This window comes from Myxocyprinus asiaticus, chromosome 42 (genome assembly GCF_019703515.2).
Source record: "Myxocyprinus asiaticus isolate MX2 ecotype Aquarium Trade chromosome 42, UBuf_Myxa_2, whole genome shotgun sequence".
In the NCBI taxonomy this organism is placed as follows: Eukaryota; Metazoa; Chordata; class Actinopteri; order Cypriniformes; family Catostomidae; genus Myxocyprinus; species Myxocyprinus asiaticus.
In genome coordinates this window covers 4,858,064-4,877,121 of record NC_059385.1, presented here as the reverse complement: position 1 = coordinate 4,877,121, position 19,058 = coordinate 4,858,064, and the positions used below count along the sequence as shown (strand labels likewise).

The following is a 19,058-nucleotide window of genomic DNA, read 5'->3' as shown; positions in this document are numbered from 1 at the left end:
CGTTTTTCAATACCTGTCCAATAAGTGAAAGGATAATATTTGGGGTAAAAAGCCCCCTGTTGCAGGGGCTAAAGACCCTTATTAAAAACAGATTTTTTTTTTGTTTTTTGTTATAGATTTGTTATGGAAAATGTTCAAAGTGGGCTCTCATTGACTCATCCAATCATAATAGAGATTATTATGTGTTTATAAAATACTTGAGATGTAATAAAATGCCAGATGTGTTTGAAATTAACAGAAATTGTTGACTTTTTTCTGAAGTGGTTATTTTGAGTAAACATCATCTTAATTTGTCACTCAAAAAAGCATTTTACTGTCTCAAAATGATTTGCATTAGTTGACAAATTATGCCCTATAACTATTGCCCCGGTATCTACATGATATCACTATAAACCCCCTAGGGGCCTTTTACCCCCAAGGGTAAACTTTTTTTTTTTTTTTACTGAATTTTAATTGAAACAACCTTCTGTTATATAGATTTAAATGAAAGAAATATATTCCCCTTAAAGGAGAGATGTTTTGGCATATTTTTGTTACTGGTCAGAGTAATAAACAAGTCAAATACCCCCCCTTAAAACAAAAACATGTATAATGAGCAAATACAATATATGAAAAAGTATATGATATGTGATATATGATCAAATTAAATATTGATTATGATTTAATGATTTAATTAAATTAATAAGGGAATAAACCTAGCTTCGTGTAAGGGCAATTTTCCAGAAAAAGTGTTAATAATTTTATAATGTTATTAACTGTATATTAATTGTTAAATTTTATTGCACATTACATAAATAAAGAGCAGTGAGGACTGCAATAAAGAAATACAGGAAAAGGTAAAACAATATATAGTATAAAAAATAGATACATTATTTATAATTTAACAAAAATATTAAAGAATAAAACTTTATTAAATTAAATAAAAGTAATTATATATATATATATATATATATATATATATATATATATATATATATATGTATATATATATATATAATTTCAATTGATTGAAAAAAATTGTGTTTACACTGCATGAACGGTTCCTTCGGCTGTCACCACAGATAATATTTAGCAGAGACGAGCCACTCTTATTTAAATGAATGGGAGAAATTGGAACGCTCACCAAGAAATTGTAGCGCCCAACGATCAATGGATGTAGAAAAGAAGTCCCGCCTTACAGGTTAAAGAGCCAATCACCTTTTTGATACAGACATCGCCTGTCAATCAACTCGCTAATGCGCGTGATACAAGCCGGGAAAATTGCTTGTTTTAGCGTAATATGAGGTAAAGAAGCACAATTTATGATTCCGATATTATCAAATTTTATTGCTGATTTGAAATATGTTATTTAATCATAATCTTGACCAACTGTTTTTGAGATTTTGGTGTTCCCCCATTCAAGTAGATAGGAGCTGCACTTGCATGACTGGAAATAGCCTCCCGAGAGCGTTCCAAATATGACCGACAGTGGACTGACTTGCTAGAAAGCATGCCTGCTGTTGAATCAGGCCGCAGTCATATGACTCTTTCTCGTCTCACTTCCTCAAACTTTCTCAGCCCATCCCACCCTCGCGTGCTCCTGCTGTCCGCCGCTCTGAACCATTCAGCTGAACACTATAGATCAGTTCAGATAGCGGGGGTTTCAGTAGTTTTGGTATCATGGCGAGCTTGTGGGTCGGTCACTGGAGGTCCGGCGCGCGTGTCGTGGCAATCTGTCTGTTCTTCACGCTGCTCACCTGTACGCTCAGGTGTTCAGAATGCGTCAAACTGAGCAACATCATCCTCATTCTCACCGACGACCAGGATGTGGAGATGGGTGGAATGGTAGTGTTTTAGATTTTATTTATAATTTAGTACACATTAACAAAAAGTACTATGGTAATATCATGTTTTTTGTACATGTACCATGGCATTCTTTGAATGTTCCTTGTAAACACCATGGAACACGTATATGGTGGTCATTCACAAAGTACTACTTTAGTTTTTTCCGACATGTACTATGATAATACCATGTTTTGGGCATGCACTGTGTTATTACCATGATATTTTTTGTAATGCAACCATGGTACTACCATGTTTTTTGGATTTGCACTATGGCAATACCATGTTTTATTTGGGCATGTGCGATGGTGCTACTCTGGTATTCTTGATGGCTTTGTAAAAAAATTAATAAAAAAAAACAACGATCTTCATTTGAACGATCCCCGTATAGAATATTAAAATCCCAAGATCGATCTGTTACCTTTACTTTAAAATGTACTTGTTTGTTTTGATTATTATATCTGTTAAATAAATAGCAATTGAAATGCATAGTTTAGGCTAGGGGTGCACGATTATGACAAAATCCTAATGGTCGATTATTTCCCTTGATATTGTAATCACGATTAATTACTTCTATAAAACTGTCATTGTAAAGGTTAGTTCACTGATTACGTCATTGAAATATTAATCACATGACTAATTACTTTTAAGTTACTTTCTAAAACACCTTTCACAGAACATATTGTACATAATTCATATTTTAAATTCTACATCTGAATACTATTTTTGAAATGCCTATCCCAAGTAATCCACTTAAAAGTAATTAACTTAATTGAAAGTCAGTAACTGTAATCTGATTACTAGAATTTAAAGTGTAACGTGTTACAGTAACTAGTTACTATATCAGATTACACACAACACTATTCATAGGTAATGAAAATGGACATTATAACTAAAATATACCCAAATTAATCAGAATTGAATATTCAATTGAATTCAATTGAATCTAAATGAATCTAGAGCTTGTGAAATGGAATCGAATCAAATGGACCCTTTTCATACTTTCGGATTTTGGATCGTGGAAGTAAGCAATTGCAGGGTAAACTTGGATAGCGGTGAATGGGAGACCACAGCAAATATAATTTTTGCTTTGCCATTTGCTCCAACAGCAAAATAAAAATGGCACTATTACATTTGCACAACTTTCAAAATGAAGAATAAAATAGAGAGCGATGGATTGCAATATTCTGAAGAGAGAAGATGGCAAATTTATTGTCACTCTCTCAACAGCTGTGGTTACTTAAAAAAATAAATAAATTCCAGGGTAATATAATACAAGTATAATGTTATAAATTTACATTAAATAATACAAATATTGATCATTTTTAAATTTACTAGATTTACGCTGCTAAATAAGGCGGAAAGCGTCATCACAGATCTGTATCGATACCCAGCCCTAGTATTCTTTGATGTACATTAGAGTACCTTGTTAATGCCATAGTACATGAATGTACCATCGTATATATAAAAGATCTGGTACCATCATAGTACCATGTTACTGCCACAGAATATGTTTAAGTGTATTTAGCTGATGTTTTTATCCTTAGTGACAAATAGAACAATTATTAAAGGGACAGTTCCCCTTGAGTAACCTAATGTTTAGTGTTTTGCGTCAAATCAAGCATTTAAAAATCAAGTGTTATTGGTTTGGACCTGCAACCTTTCAGTTGCTAGCCGGAATTTGTAGCCACAAGCCTACACCTCCCCCATGTTAAAATCATAATGAAACCGCTGTCATTGTCTTGTGTGTAGTAGGGTCAAGTTTTTCCGACAACATGTCACTATGCTAATATAAATGTGTGAAGTCTTACATCCTGTGAAGATGTTAGATGTTGGAAAAAATACATGATATTATTAATACTATTAAAGCTTCAGTAAGTCTTTGTATCCACAGACACCCATGAAGAAAACCCAAACTCTGATTGGTGACGCTGGTGTGACCTTCTCCAATGCTGTGAGTGGACAACTGCAAAGTACTTTTATACATCTTAATCAGGAGACACTAAAATATCTGCTAGAAATGTTTTTCCTTTAAGAGCCTGCCATTGTTTTGTCATACGTTTGGTTATGTATTTCTATATACTAGGGCTGCAGCTAACAATTATTTTGATAATCGACTAATCTAATGATTATTAGAACGATTCGGCGATTATTGGCAATGAGCTTATTGCCAAGTGTTCTCACATACACAAGGATTTTTTTTTTTTGGTGATAGGAGAAACAAGTGCACACAGAGCATTACAGTGAGATACAGAATATAAAACAAGGTAAGAGTATAAATAGACATACAAATAGTAGGATATATAACAGAATGACGTATGTACATGTGCAAGGTAGGGGTATGTACAATTATTGAATTAAATATGTGAATTTACATATGTACATGAGATATGTATTTACATTATTGCACTATGGGTGAGTCCTGAGGCAGTTTAATTGTTCATGAGGAAAATGCCTGAGGTTAAAAACTATTCTTGTGACTGGATGTCCTGGCGCTCAGTGCTCTGTAGCGCTGGCCAGAGGGCAACAGTTCAAAGAGGGAGTGGGCAGGGTGTTTGGGGTCCAGAGTGATTCTACCTGCACATTTCCTCACTGTGGAGACGTACAGGTCTTGAAAGGGTGGGCAGGGGGGCACCAATAATCCTCTCAGCAGTCCTGACTGTGCGTTGTAGTTTCCTTCTGTCTGATTTGGTAGCTGAACTAAACCAGACATTTATAGATGTACACAGGACAGACCCAATGACGGCCAAGTAGAACTGTGTCAGCAGTTCCTGAGGCAGGTTGAACTTCCTCAGCTGGCGAAGGAAGTACCACCTCTGCTGATCCTTCTTCACATTGGAGTCTATGGTGGTGTCCCACTTCAGGTCCTGAGAGATGGTAGAACCCAGGAACCTGAATGACTCCACTGCTGCCACAGTGCTGTTTAGGATGGTGGGGGGGAGATTTCTCCTGAAGTCCACTATCATCTCCACTGTTTTGTGCGTGTTCAGCTCAAGGTTGTTGTGACTGCACTAGACAGCCAGCTGATCAACCTCCCATTTGTATGCAGACTCATCACCATCACGGATGAGGCCGATGACAGTGGCATCATCTGCAAACTTCAGGAGCTTGACAGTGGGGTCTTTTGCAGTGCAGTCATTCATGTACAGGGAGAATAGCAGTGGAGAGAGAACGCATCCCTGAGGAGCACCAGTGCTAATAGTGAGGGTCCCGGATGTGAGTTTCCCCAGTCTCACTAGCTGCTGCCTAGAGAGAAGATCAGGCATGATGGTATTGAAGGCTGAACTGAAGTCCACAAATAGGATCCTTGCATAAGTCCCAGGTCTGTCGAGGTGTTGCAGGATATAATGCAGTCCCATATTGATAGCATCATCCACAGACCTGTTTGCTCAGTAAGCAAACTGAAGGGGGTCAAGCAGGGGTCCAGTGATGTCCTTCAGGTAGGCCAAAACCAGTCTCTCAAACAACTTCAATACCACAGATGTGAGAGCAACAGGTCTGTATTCATTAAGTCCTGTGATTTTGTTTTTTTGGGGGGACTGGAATGATTGTGGAGCATTTGAAGCAGCAGGGAACTTCATACTGCTCCAGTGATCTGTTGAAGTTCTGTGTGAAGATGGACCAGTTGGTCAGCGCAGACTTTCAGACAGGCAGGTGAAACACCGTCTGGGCCTGAAGCTTTCCTAGTCCTTTGTTTCTGAAAGACCTCACACATCCTTCTCACAGATCATAAGTGCAGTTTGAGTTGCAGGAGGGTGGTTCTAGGAGGTGTTGGTGTGTGTGTGAAATGAAGATCAGAGTGGGGGAAGGGTGTGAGACTGGGCTTTTCAAACCTGCAGTAAAAAACATTCAGTTCATCAGCCATTTGTTGACTCTCTACAGAGTGAGGGGGAGGTGTCTTGTACTTGGTGATGATCTTTAGGCCTTTCCAGACAGATGCAGGATCGTTGGCTGAAAACTGTTTTTTCAGCTTTTCAGAGTAGCTACTTTTAGCCACTCTGATTTCCTTAATAAGTGTGTTCCTGGCCTGGTTGTACAATATTTTATCCCCACTTCTGTAAACATCCTCTTTGACATGACGAAGCTGTCTGAGTTTTCCTGTAAACCATGGTTTATCGTTATTGAATGATAAAAATGTCCTAGTTGGGATGCATATATCCTCACAGAAATTGATATATGATCTCGTCCAGGTCTGTGGCTGCAGCCTAAAAAACACTCCAATCAGTAAGTCAAAGCAGGCTTGTAGTTCCAGCTCTGCTTCATTGGTCCATGTCTTTACAGTCCTTACTGCAGGCTTAGCTGTTTTAGTTTCTGCTTGTAGGTCGGGAGAAGATGAACCAGACAGTGATCAGAGAGTCCTAAAGCTGCACGTGGGACAGAGAGATATGCATCCTTTACAGTGCTGAAGCAGTGGCCCAATATATTTCTTTCTCTGGTGGAGCAAGTGATGTGGTGTTTGTATTTTGGCAGATCACAGATGAGGTTTACTTTTATTAAATCTTTTATAAACTTTTTGTGTGATCTGATCAGCCAGCTGTTGCAGTGCTGCGTTAACGCACGCTTGTGGCGGGATGTACACACTCACCAGAATAAACAAAGAAAATTCCCGCGGAGAGTAGAAAAGCTTACAGTTGATGAAGAGTGCCTCTAAATTAGGACAGCACATATTCTTTAACGTTGTTGCAACTTTCGTTGATGTAAAAGCATGTTCCACCGCCTCTCGTTTTCCACGATAACTCCGCAATGCGATCTGCTCTGAACAGCTGAAAGCCCGTCAGATGTAACGCGCTGTCCGGGATGGCTTCATTCAGCCAGGTTTCCTTGAAACACAGAGCAGTGGAGTTAGAAAAGTCCTTATTTGTTTGAGTGAGCAGAAGCAGTTCATCCATTTTGTTTGCGAGGTAGCGGACATTCGCCAGATGAGTACTCGGCAGCGGAGTCCTAAAGCCGCGTTGACAAAGCTTCACAAGCGTGCCGGCTCGCTTCCGTTGTGTGCGTCTTTTGGATTGCTTGTAGAGCACCACTGCGCCTCCAACTAAGATAAAATAATAATAATAATAAAACGTCCAAATAATCAAACACAGGCAAAAAAAAAAAATCAGGGATGCTCTGCCGAATATTCAGCAGTTCATCCCTGGTGAAACTGATCTGGAAAGAGTGACAAAAAACATGACAAACAAACAAAAGTAACAAAAATGCTAGAGAGCTCCACACCAAAGCAGCCATCTGTGGCCCACTTTTTAACCGACTATTCAGCTTGTGCCCGGCTTAAAAGGTTGTATTAAACGTGCTTGCCAACAATAAAGAGGACAGATTCATCTTTTAAAAGTACCTCTAAATGACATTTACTGAATTAAACAAAAATATATTTATTAAGTTCAATTCTGTAAAAAAAAAATCACTGCAAAAATCCTATTGTTATCAAGTGTTTTTTTTCTTGTTTTCCATTTAAAATAGTCTAAAAATCCTTAAAACAATATACATTTACTTGAGAAGCAACATATGAGATGTTTAGACTTGCTTTAAGAGAATGTATCTTAAATATAAGTGCATTTTTCACTTTATTATACTTCTGCGAGTGCAGTAAAGACAAAATATACTTATATTCAAGATCTGTTCTCTAAAAGCAAGTATAAATATCTTATATGCTGCTTCTCAGGTGAATGCATCTTTTTTTTTTTTTTTTAAAGGATTTTTAGATATTTTAAAATATTTTTATTTTTAATATTAAATTCAACATTGCTAGATAACACATTTTTCTTCTGCAGTTAAATGAGTGTTAGATATTATTTTTGGAAAACAAACCAAAACAAAAATAAATCAAAAACGTATTTTGTTGCAGTGTATAATGGGGCGAAGACTACCTCACCTTTCTGTTGACTTCAGTCCATCTTTAACTCACAAAAAACAAATTTGCTTTTTCTCTCTCCAATTTGGAATGCCCAATTACCAATGCGTTCTAAGTCCTCGTGACTCGCCTCAATCCGGGTGGCGGAGGACGAATCTCGGGCCGTTTACACGACAACGTTTTCAACTAAAAATGGAAAACTTATGCGTTTTGGCTGTTCGTTTACATGACAACGGCGTTTTTGGGCCTGAAAACGCAAACTTTTGAAAACGGGTTTCAAAGTGCAAGTTTCTGAAAACAATGCTGTTATCGTCTGTGTAAACATACAAAAAATGCGAATTTGTGAAAACGATGACGTCATGCGCACGCGTATTACGTGTTCAGTCTATAGGCATGCGTGCAAGTACTTCAAAACAACACGCGAGACATTCAAAACTACAATGGCGGACTACAGGACTGTGTTTGTGCTGCTCAAGATTTTGAGTTTATTGACACTTCTCCAGCAAAGTGTAGATTTACTGCATCACTACTACGACCAGCGATCACCAACTTCATTGTTTGTATTCACCGCTCTGTGGAGGAATGCTTATGTGCGCAGGCACGTAGTGTTTCTTTACAAAGTGACATTGCCAACTACTGGCCTAGCATGCATAATACAGCGCTTTTAGTTGTTTTCGCAGATCGGTGCGAACGGGGATCGTTTTGACAACGTTGTCGTCTGTACGTGAAACTTTTCAAAAAACGCAAAGGAAAAATGTTTCTGTTTTTAGTACATCGTTGTCGTGTAAAGTACCCTCAGTTGCCTCTGCATCTGAGACCATTAATCCGCGCATCTTATCAGGTGGCTTGTTGAGCGCGTTACCGCGGAGACGTAGCGCGTGTGGAGGCCCACACTATTCTCCGTGTCATCCACGCACAACTCATCACGCGCCTTACCGAGAGCGAGAACCACACATTATAGTGACCACGAGGAGGTTACCTCATGTGACTCTATCCTCCCTAACAACCGGGCCTGGTTTGGTTGCTTAGGAGACCTGGCTGGAATCACTCAGCACGCCCTGGATTTGAACTCGCTACTCCAGGGGTGATAGTCAGCGTCAATACTCGCTGAGCTACCCAAGCCCCCAACAAATTCTCTTATTAATAAAGCTGCATATTGCCAATTTACTTCACGATAATAAATGCACAGTGACTCATATACTGTGTTATGATTCAATAAGTCAGGAGCCATCACGTTATAATCTAGCTGCAGCAAGCGCTCGAGGGATGAGCATCCCTGTGACAGAGTGTGCCTCAGCTGGGTGCAGTTTCAGTCTCTCCCCTTAGATCGGGATATTTGCGCAACTCATAGAAGAGGCACTGACAGCACAGAGAAATGCCAGTTTCGGAGTTTGTAGTTATTTACATGACCTACTTCCTTATTATTTGAACTTTAATAAAGATATAATGCATTAAATATAAATGCATTTAAGATGTTTCCTTTAAAGACACTCAACACGCAAGTTTTGCTTCAGCGGAGCGGCTGCTCCAGCTCCATTTATTCCACAACAAGAATTCTTCTGTATTTACTTAATTTGTGTTTTTGTATAATTCCCTCATACTTATCTACATCACCTGAAGCTGTTTGTAAAGTTTAGAGTGCATCTGGAGTGTGAGCTGTGTAATTCTTCCTCTCCTCAGTCAGGCGCGAACTGCAGTGCTGCTCTCGTGCATCATCATTAGAGTTTAATGTGATCTCATGTTAAGTTAAATTAAGTCAAACGACTGTTCTACAACGAAAGCTTTTATCGACAATATTTATTGTCAACGTTGTCGATAACGTCGACTAATCGTTTCAGCCCTACTATATACTTATATTTTCTATTAGCTTTTTATTTTTATTCTATTTTTGTATTATCTCTGTCTTGTAGTTGTATTGTTTGTGCACTGGAAGCTTCTGTCACCAAGACAAATTCCTTGTATGTGTAAGCATACTTGACAATAAAGCTCATTCTGATTCTGATTCTGAAATATCACAAGTTTCTCTTTTCATGGTGTGTTTAGTTCACAGCCACACCCCTTTGCTGTCCCAGTCGTAGCAGCATCCTCTCCGGCAAATATCCACACAATCATTTGGTCCGAAATAACTCAATTTCTGGAAATTGCAGCAGCGTGGCATGGCAGAAGGAGGCTGAGACTTCTACGTTTCCTGTCTACCTCAGTAAGATGCGCTACCAGACTTTCTATGGAGGGAAATACCTGAATCAGGTTTGGGTTTTTTTCACTCATGTTGTATTCAACACTCCGTACTGGTCTATTTGCATGGTGTTCATCCTTGGAAATTTCAAATATTTAAAAAGTTCTTAGCCAGGAGTTTGATTGAAATACATACCGAAATGCTAACATTATTTTCAATGGCTGTCCCAGTTGATATTTTCACTGACTAACTTGCATCACTAGTTTCAAAAGTTTTGAAACTTAAAGGACTAGTTCATCCATAAAGGAAAATTCTCTCATCATTTAATCACCCTCATGCCATCCCAGATGTGTATGACTTTCAAGTCAAGTCATTTTTATTTGTATAGCGCTTTTCACAACACACATTGTTTTAAAGCAGCTTTACAGAAAATCATGCATTAACAGAAATTGAAACCGTATTATCTATAAAGTCTTAGAGTCATCATTGTGTAATTAAATATGATTGTAAATTGTGTATAAAATAAATAATTAAATAATAATTGTATTTAGAACCCCAGTGAGCATGCAGAAGGAACACAAAACTCCATAAGATGTTGGTTAATGGAGGAAAATAACCTTGGGAAAAACCAGACTCACTGTGGGGGGCCAGTTCCCCTCTGGCTAAACAGCATAAATATAATGCCAATATTAGTTATTTATGTGTAGTGCAAGTCATGGTTTAAAATGAGTAAACTAAGTAAGTGTTAAAGGCCAGTGTTTAAACAAAGATTTTGTAAGATTTTGTCCTTTGTTAGTTGGCTGATGAAGGGTTTTGTTGGCAATTAATTGATAGTCTATGTATTCCATTTCAAGAGTGTAGTCCATCATTAGACCAAGGTGACACAGGCAGAGATCAGTGAGGTGCACTGCAATTCAACCGGCAGGTCATTTCAATGAGGTCCATCCTAAGTCCAAGGTTCAGGCAGTGGCATATGAAGTATCCCATGTCTTACAGTTGGAGTTGGCATCAGTTCATCCTCTGAAGTCCATCGTAATAGACTGAAATGATGTCTGGCTGGCACCGGCTGCATTTAGTCTTTATTACTCAGAGACACATTGCAGTGGAGTCCGACACCAAGGGAGCTGGATCTGGCTGGCTCTGGTAACCTCAGGATATGAATCCCGAGGTCGAGACAGGGAAACAAATAGAATAATATTAGCGTAGATGCCATTCAGTTTATTGCAGACTTGTAGGTTATGAGAAATGTTTCTTGGTTCCGGGAGACCTAACTAAAACAGCCTACTTGTGAGTTGATTGATAAATTAGGTGTATGCCTGGCTGAATAGATGAGGCTTTAGTCTAGACCAGTGGTTCACAACCCTGTTCCTCGAGGCCCAACTACACTGCACATTTTGTATATCTCCCTTTTCTGACACACCCAATTCAGGTCTTGGAGTCTCTACTAATGAGCTGATGAGTTGAATCATGTGTGTTTTGATTAGGGAGATATCCAGAATGTGTAGTGTTGGGGGCCTCCAGGAACAGGGTTGGGAACCACTGGTTTAGACTTAAGCTGAGAGAGTGTGTCTGAGTTCCGAACAGTGTTAGGGAGTGTGACAAGGTTCTTTGTCTCTCTCTCACCTCTGGTGGTCTGGATCACCCTTTAAATCACTCTCCGCTCTAACTGCAAACACACAACAGCTGTTAGAGGTGATTTCCTACAGGTGCCAACCCATAACCGCACTCACTCGTCGCTCGGCCACAGCCCCATCACCACAGGGAGACTATTCCATAGCTTAAGAGCCAAATAGGAAAAGGATCTACCTCCTTTTGTGGATTTTGATATTCTTGGAACTATTAACAGGCCAGATGTTTGTGATTGTAATCAACGTGATGGAATATAGCATCGTAGAAGGTCACTTAAGTACTGCAAAGCTAGACCATTCAAAGTTTTGTACATAGTTAACAGAATTTTACAATTAATACGAAATTTAACGGTAGCCAGTGTAAGGACAAAAAAATGGGGCTAATATGATCATATTTCTTCGAAACCCGACGAAATTCCACAATTCTCAAAATTAGCAGAGTGTATAAATTATATTAAAGAGTGGATGGCCAGAAATTTCCATCTACTCAACTCTGACAAAACAGAGGAACTAATTATTGGACCAAAAACTATATTGATAATATCTCCCAGGGGGAGCATATATAAGGAGAAAAGCAGAGGCCCTAAAACTGATCCCTGTGGCACTCCATACTTAAATTTTGTTTGATTTGACAATTCCTCTTTTACACAGACAAAACGGTAGCGGTCTGCTAAACAGGACCTAAACCATGCAAATGCATGTCCAAAAATAATTCTCCAGCCTTTTCAAGAGAATGTTGTGATCTATCATGTTGAATGCAGCATTAAGATCTAAAAGCACTAGAAGAGAAATGCAGCCGTGATCAGATGATAAGAGCAAGTCATTTGTAACTCTGATAAGTGCAGTCTCTGTACTGTGATGGGGCCTAAAGCCTGACTGAAATTGTTCATATATACCATTTCTCTGTAGAAATGAACATAGTTGGGAGGACACTACCTTTTTTAGTATTTTCGACATAAATGGGAGGTTTAAAATTGGTCTATAATTAGCCAGTTCTCCAGGACAAAGCTGTGGCTTTTAAGCGGTTTGATAACTGCCATTTTAAAGTTTCTTGGAACATGTCCTAAGGATAGCGAGGAGTTACTAATATTAAGAAGAGGTTCTGAGATTACAGGGAATACCTCTTTTAAGAGCTTAGTTGGTATTGGATCTAACATACATGTTGTAGCTTTTGATGTTTCGCTAAGTTTTGTTAGCTCTTCATGTCCCATGACAGTGAAGGATTGAAGTTGCTCGTAAGGAAAGTTATGAGACACTGTTTTCTGAGGTGCTGTGACAGATGATTGCGTAATTCCAATTTTATTTCTGATGATTTCTATTTTATCAGCAAATAAATTCATGAAGTCATTACAATTGTGCTGCGACAGAATATCTGGTTCAGTCGAGGCTTTATTCCTAACCAATTTATCCACAGTACTGAATAAACATGTAGGATTGTTGTGATTATTTTCTATGAGTTTGCTAAAATATGCTGACCTGGCAGCTTTTAGTGCCTGTCTGTAGCTACAGACACTATCCTTCCATGCACAGCAAAATACCTCTAATTTTGTATTCTTCCATTTGCACTCCATTTTCCGAGCTGCTCTCTTCAGAGCATGAGTGTGATCATTGTACAATGGTGTGGGGCTTTTTTCTTTAATTTTCTTTAATCGAAGTGGGGAGACATTATCAAGAGTGCTAGAGAAGACTGTATTTATATTTTTTGTTATTACATCAAGTTCTTCTAGCCGTTTTGGTTTACTGAGTATATGAGACAAATCTGGTAGATTATTAGTGAAGCTATCTTTAGTGGTCAAAAGAATAGTTCTACCTGAATGATAGCTTGTAACATTTAGATTGAGTAACATTAGCTGATCGCAGCATACAAGAGACGAGGTAATGATCTGAGATGTCATCGCTCTGCGGTAGAATTTCTATAGTATCAACATCAACTCCATATAGCAGAATTAAATCTAGTGTATGATTATGGCAATGAGTTGGTCCTGTCACGTTTTGTCTGACTCCAAGAGAGTTGAGAATATCAATAAATGCTAATCCCAATGTGACATTTTCATTATCTATGTGAATGTTGAAGTCACCAACAATTAAAGCTCTATCCACAGTAATTACTAGATCTGATAGAAAATTTGCAAATTCACCAAGGAAATCAGAATATGGCCTGGGTGATCTATATACTGTAGCAAGGGCAAAAGACAACAGATTATTTATTTATATCTGACAGTGTCACATTAAGCATTATTAGTTTCAAAATGTTTCAAAAGACTTAAACTTATATCCAGTCCTCTGAGTAACACCAAAAACTTCACTGTAATTTTTGCAACACCTCCTCCTCGACCCTTCAGACGAGGCTCATGTTTATGACATAGCCTGGGGGAGTAGACTCATTTAAACTAATATATTCATCAGGTCTAAGCCAGGTGTCAGTCAAGCAGAGCGCATCCAAACTATGATCTGTAATAATTTCATTTACATTTAGTGCTTTGGTTGAAAGAGATCTAATGTTTAGTTGCCCTACCTTTATATGAAGTTTATCTTCAATTGTTTTTTTGTTTTTTTTTTCAAGTTTGATCTTAATAAAATTTTTTCTAAATGATTTAGTGAGGGGTTTGTGTTTGGTAATTTGGGGAACAGACACAGTCTCTATATGATATCTAGGTGATACAGTCTCGGTGTTGTAGTTTATGTGACCTGTTTGACGTCTCAAAGCAGCTTGCAGATGGATGGTTAATATGAATATTACAGCTCTGTAGGTCCATACAATGCAAGTGAATGGGGACCAGAACTGTGAAGCTCCAAAAAGCATAAATATGCAGCATGAAAGTAATTCATATGACTCCAGTGGTCTAATCCATGTCTTCAGAAGTGAAATAAGTGTGAGTGAAACACATAAATATTTAAGTCCTTTTTTACTATAAATCTCCACTTTCAATTTCACATTCTTCTTTGTATTTTGGCGATTTGCATTCTTCATGCATATCGCCACCTACTGGTCGGGGCTGGTCAAAGATGGAGATTTATTGATTAAAAGGACTTAAATATTTATCAGTTTCTCACCCACAACTATCATATCCCTTCTGAAGACATTGATTAAACCACGGAAGTTTTATGGATTACTTTTATGCAGCCTTGTGCTTTTTGGAGATTCTGGTCACCATTCACTTGCTTTATATGAACCAACAGAGCTGAGATATTCTTCTAAAAATCTTCGTTTGTATTCATCATAAGAAAGAAATTCATACACATCTTGGATGGCATGAGGGTGAGTAAATGATGAGAGAATTTTCATTTTTGGGTGAACTATCCCTTTAACGGAAATGTTTCTCATGATCTTACAAACATTTAAGTCTAATGGTTTATGCTTAAATGCTTGAAATTAGTTTTGTGGACAAAAAGTTAATTATTATGCCCATTTACGAATTTCAGGATTATTCTCAAGAAACCTTTCAAATCAAATAAGAAATAATGGCAACACTTAACAATAAGGTTCCACTCTTTAACATTATTTAATGCATTAGGTATCGTGAACTAACAGTGAACAATATGTTTGTATAGCATTTATTAATCTTAGTTAATGTTAGTTTATAAAAGTAATTTGTTCATTGTCAGTTCATGTTAGTTCATAATGCATTAACTAGTGTTAAAGTATACTACTTTTAATTTAAAAAATTTATTAGTATATGTTGAAATTAACATTAACCATCATTAATAAATGCTGTAAAAGTATTGTTCATTGATAGTTCATGTTAACTAATGTAGTTTCACTAAAGTTAACTAATGAAACCTTATTGTAAATGTTACCAAAATGATATTTTGTGCACAGACAAAAAGCATTTTTAGGGCTGTTATTATTTGTATGACAGTAATGCACATTTTGCCCTTTAAATCTCATTACCGCAATGTGAAAAGAAAATTATATGTAAGGTATTTATACATCATTTTAGTACTCCCTTGGTACTGCCTTTTATTTCTGCTGATTTTAATTAAACATATCATTGTAAAACAGCATATTATTTACTCTACAGTAAAAATATGTTGCGGTAATGAGAACCGTCATTGAAAACAAGGGGAATGGACATGAATAAATGCGAGTATCTCGACACACACGTTTCCAACTTGAACTCCTTTACAGACAAACCCATTGCTTAATTTGAGAAATGCTGAAAAGAGCAAGAAGCAACGGCCAAAGTCCTCCACCTACTCTAAGGGGCTGTTCACACCGAACGCTTTTGCAACCATCCAGTTTACCATTTGTTTTTCTATGTAAACGCACTAGACGAACGTCTTTGTTCCAATTTGTTTTTGTTTATTCAGCGTCTCGTGCAGGAGCACTGTTTTTAGATGCCATATCAAGTTAAAAATAACTTAAAAACGCGTCTCGAGACACCTGGTTTCTGTTAAACTGTATTTTGTTGCGCTTCATCTAGCCTTTAACGTAAAAATGCGATCGGTCTGAAGTCATCGGCAGTGCTTGGCACACATCCAAAATTCGAATGTGCAGTTTTAGCATTCGAATATGCGTATTTTTCTTACATTTGACGAATATATTCGAATTTCACATTTTTATTTGACAGCCCGAATGTGTCCAGCATATGTGAAAACTCCTCTAATACTGTTTAGAAAGCATCTCAGTTGCTTGAGAGAATGAAAAGAGTGTGCAGAGCTGATATCTAAACAAAGGGTGTATACTTATGAATATAATACTGTTTTGATTTGTTTCGCATTTTTTGGTCATTTTAAAATTCCCATACATCCATTTGTGTTATTTCATAGTTTTAATGACTTCACTATTATTCTAAAATATGGAAAGAATGAATAATTAAGAATGAATAGCTGTATCAGAGCTTTTGTCTGGTAGTTTACATAAAACTCTCTCTTTGCTCTCAGTACGGGACTAAAGATGCAGGCGGTGTGGCTCATGTGCCCCCCGGCTGGGACCAGTGGCACGCACTGGTGAGTCACCAACCAAACCATCATCAGAGCTCACTCAAACACTTCCCTTTTCACTCCCTTTTCCCTCTATGTTCAAACCAGCACAGAAAAGCTATAGGTGCTGCATTATGTCTGATACTTCCCTTATCTTGCAGTGTCAGTAACCTATAGACAAGCATTCATGCAGAACATCCTGTTTGGCTTGATCGTGTGATCTCATTACATGTTGCAAAGCAAAAGCAGATCCAGTTTTAAACCGTCTAATTTCTTGTTTAGTGATGGTTTAAATGTAGACGGATGTTTCATTTAGTGAATGTTAAAATGTAAGAAATGTTAAAGATTTAAAAAGCATTGCTTTTTGATTGTGTCCACAGGTGGGGAATTCTCGATATTATAATTATACACTTTCCGTGAATGGAAAAGAGGAAAAACATGGTGACAGCTATGAAAAGGACTACCTCACAGACCTGGTTGTAAGTTTCTAATGCTTTAAAGTTTCAAGGCACTACGCAACAGCTTTTACAACCCATTTTAACCATTATGTGACATGCAAGACTTGAAGGAATATTCCGGGTTCAATACAAGATAAGCTCAGTCGACAGCATTTGTGGCATAATGTTAATCATCACAAAAAAAGAAAATAAATTTGACTCGTCCCTCCTTTTTTTCGAAGCAAAAAAACGAGGTTACAGTGAGGCACTTACAATGGAAGTGAATGGGGCCAATTTTTGGAGGGTTTAAATGCAGACATTTGAGACTTATAATTTTATAAAAGCACTTACATTAATTCTTCTGTTAAAACTAGTGGATTATTTGAGCTGTAAAGTTGTTTAAATGGTCATTTTTACAGTCGTTTTAGGTTGTGTTGACATTACATCATGGCAATGAAGTTGTAAAATTGGCTATAACTTCACATAGAAAAGGTTAGTAAACAATTTTGTCACACTAAAATCATGTTTACATGCATATTGTTTACGTCTTGTGGCTATAATTTTGAAGTGAGTATTTTCAAAAAACATTGGGGGGGGGGGGGGGGGGGATTTGCCCCATTCACATCCAGTGTAAGTGCCTCACTGTAACACCTTGCCCTAACCAGACGCAACGCGATAAGATTCCAGCAATAAGCAATCTGTCTGTCCACACCAGGCGTGACGCAACAGAGATATCGATACACAAAAATAAGGATAATGTAGAAAACAGAGCAATTACAGAAGGAACAGTCTGTTTATTGAACACAACTCATTTTCTTACAGAAGATCTGTTAAGCTTTCTACAACAAGCTCTGAGAGGTTAAATACACAAACACACGCATACACAGGGCAAAGTTACATTATGAATCGCATCCTTAATTTAGTCAGTGCGATTGTTTATGTTCACGCGGTAATCCTGTATTTATTTTGCCAACCTCCACGTGACAGGGAAGTGGAGAAAAAGTCAGAATGAGCAGGCATGTCTCCCCACTGCCATTCTGAACCTGTGTGTGTGTGTGTGTGTGTGTGTGTGGGACAGAGCTCCGGCTGAAGAGAGCGAGACCTCAAGCACAACATTCGATAGCTGTTGTCAACCGGCTAGTGAGATGCCAGCTATACAGTATACTGCAATAAGAATAATTTTAGACCCATTTGTTGACTGCGCTGGCCAGCGTGATGTTGCAGAAATAGAAACCATTCCAAAAATAGAAAACACTGCCACTGTCGCTCATCGTGTGTCATGGCTGGTTAGGACAAAAACTCTGATTAATATGGAAAAGATTCCTTTTATCACGTGTCGCGGCGTCACGTCTGGTTAGGACACGGTGCAACCCATATTTTTGTCAAGTCAAAATACATTTTTGTGGTAATCAATATTATGCCACAAATGCTGTCGATTGAGCTTAACTTGTATTAAATCCAGAATATTCCTTTAATTTTATCAATCAGGATTTGATTGGATTGTGGAAGGTGTGTGTTCCATACCAGAATGGAGCCAGGTAATTGGAGTTGAGGGGTTAAGAAAGAAGTGGCCTCTGTGGTGACGAAGCAAGTTAAAAGACCAGGAAAATGTTTAAAAAAGTTAATGGGGTCATTTCATATCAACTTTAGGAGAGAACGTGTCTTAAAGCCAAACTGTCATGCCACATCAAATCAAACATATGTTTTTTAGAAGTCAGCAATTATGAGTTGTATGAACTGAAGTCGGAATATTTACTTCCTGGTAAATGTTGAGGCCAATAAATTTGACTAATTGCAAGCCAAACATGTTTTACTTGGCAAATTCGTTTTTTTTAACACAGTGTGGTTCTCTGATTATGTGAATAATAAGTCCCTTGTTGCACCCCACATGACTTTGTGTGCTAGACATAATGTGCCTCCACGTGTCAGTCTACACCGCAGTATGTGTCATGCAACTTTCTTTGGCATGCATGACCAGACCTTTTGATACTTGAAACATTGTGTTATAGCTGTCAAATACCCTAACCTAGCCAGAGGTGAAAATGCTTCCTCTGTTCTGGTATTATTTAACTAAGGCCAAGTGTCCCGGAAACAGATTAAGACTAGTCCTATGTTAAACTCCACTGACAATAGTCATTTTCCTTGGATAATCCCTCTCAGTCTAGGACTATTTGTAATATGAGCCATAGCTTGTCATAATTGAATAATGCCATAATGCAGAAAAC

At 37.9% G+C, this 19,058-nt stretch overlaps 1 protein-coding gene across 1 annotated transcript in view; it reads left to right on the top strand.

Annotated features, from left to right (window-relative positions):
• Positions 1-1,552: 1,552 nt before the first annotated feature.
• The window catches only part of gnsb (glucosamine (N-acetyl)-6-sulfatase (Sanfilippo disease IIID), b), a 29,124-nt gene continuing 11,618 nt past the window's right edge, over positions 1,553-19,058 (top strand). The window contains exons 1-5 of the mRNA XM_051683862.1: positions 1,553-1,824; positions 3,716-3,775; positions 9,713-9,916; positions 16,358-16,423; positions 16,777-16,875. Of these exons, the coding sequence (XP_051539822.1) occupies positions 1,660-1,824; positions 3,716-3,775; positions 9,713-9,916; positions 16,358-16,423; positions 16,777-16,875 (594 nt within the window). The 5' untranslated portion in view covers positions 1,553-1,659. The remainder of the gene's footprint in view (positions 1,825-3,715; positions 3,776-9,712; positions 9,917-16,357; positions 16,424-16,776; positions 16,876-19,058) is intronic.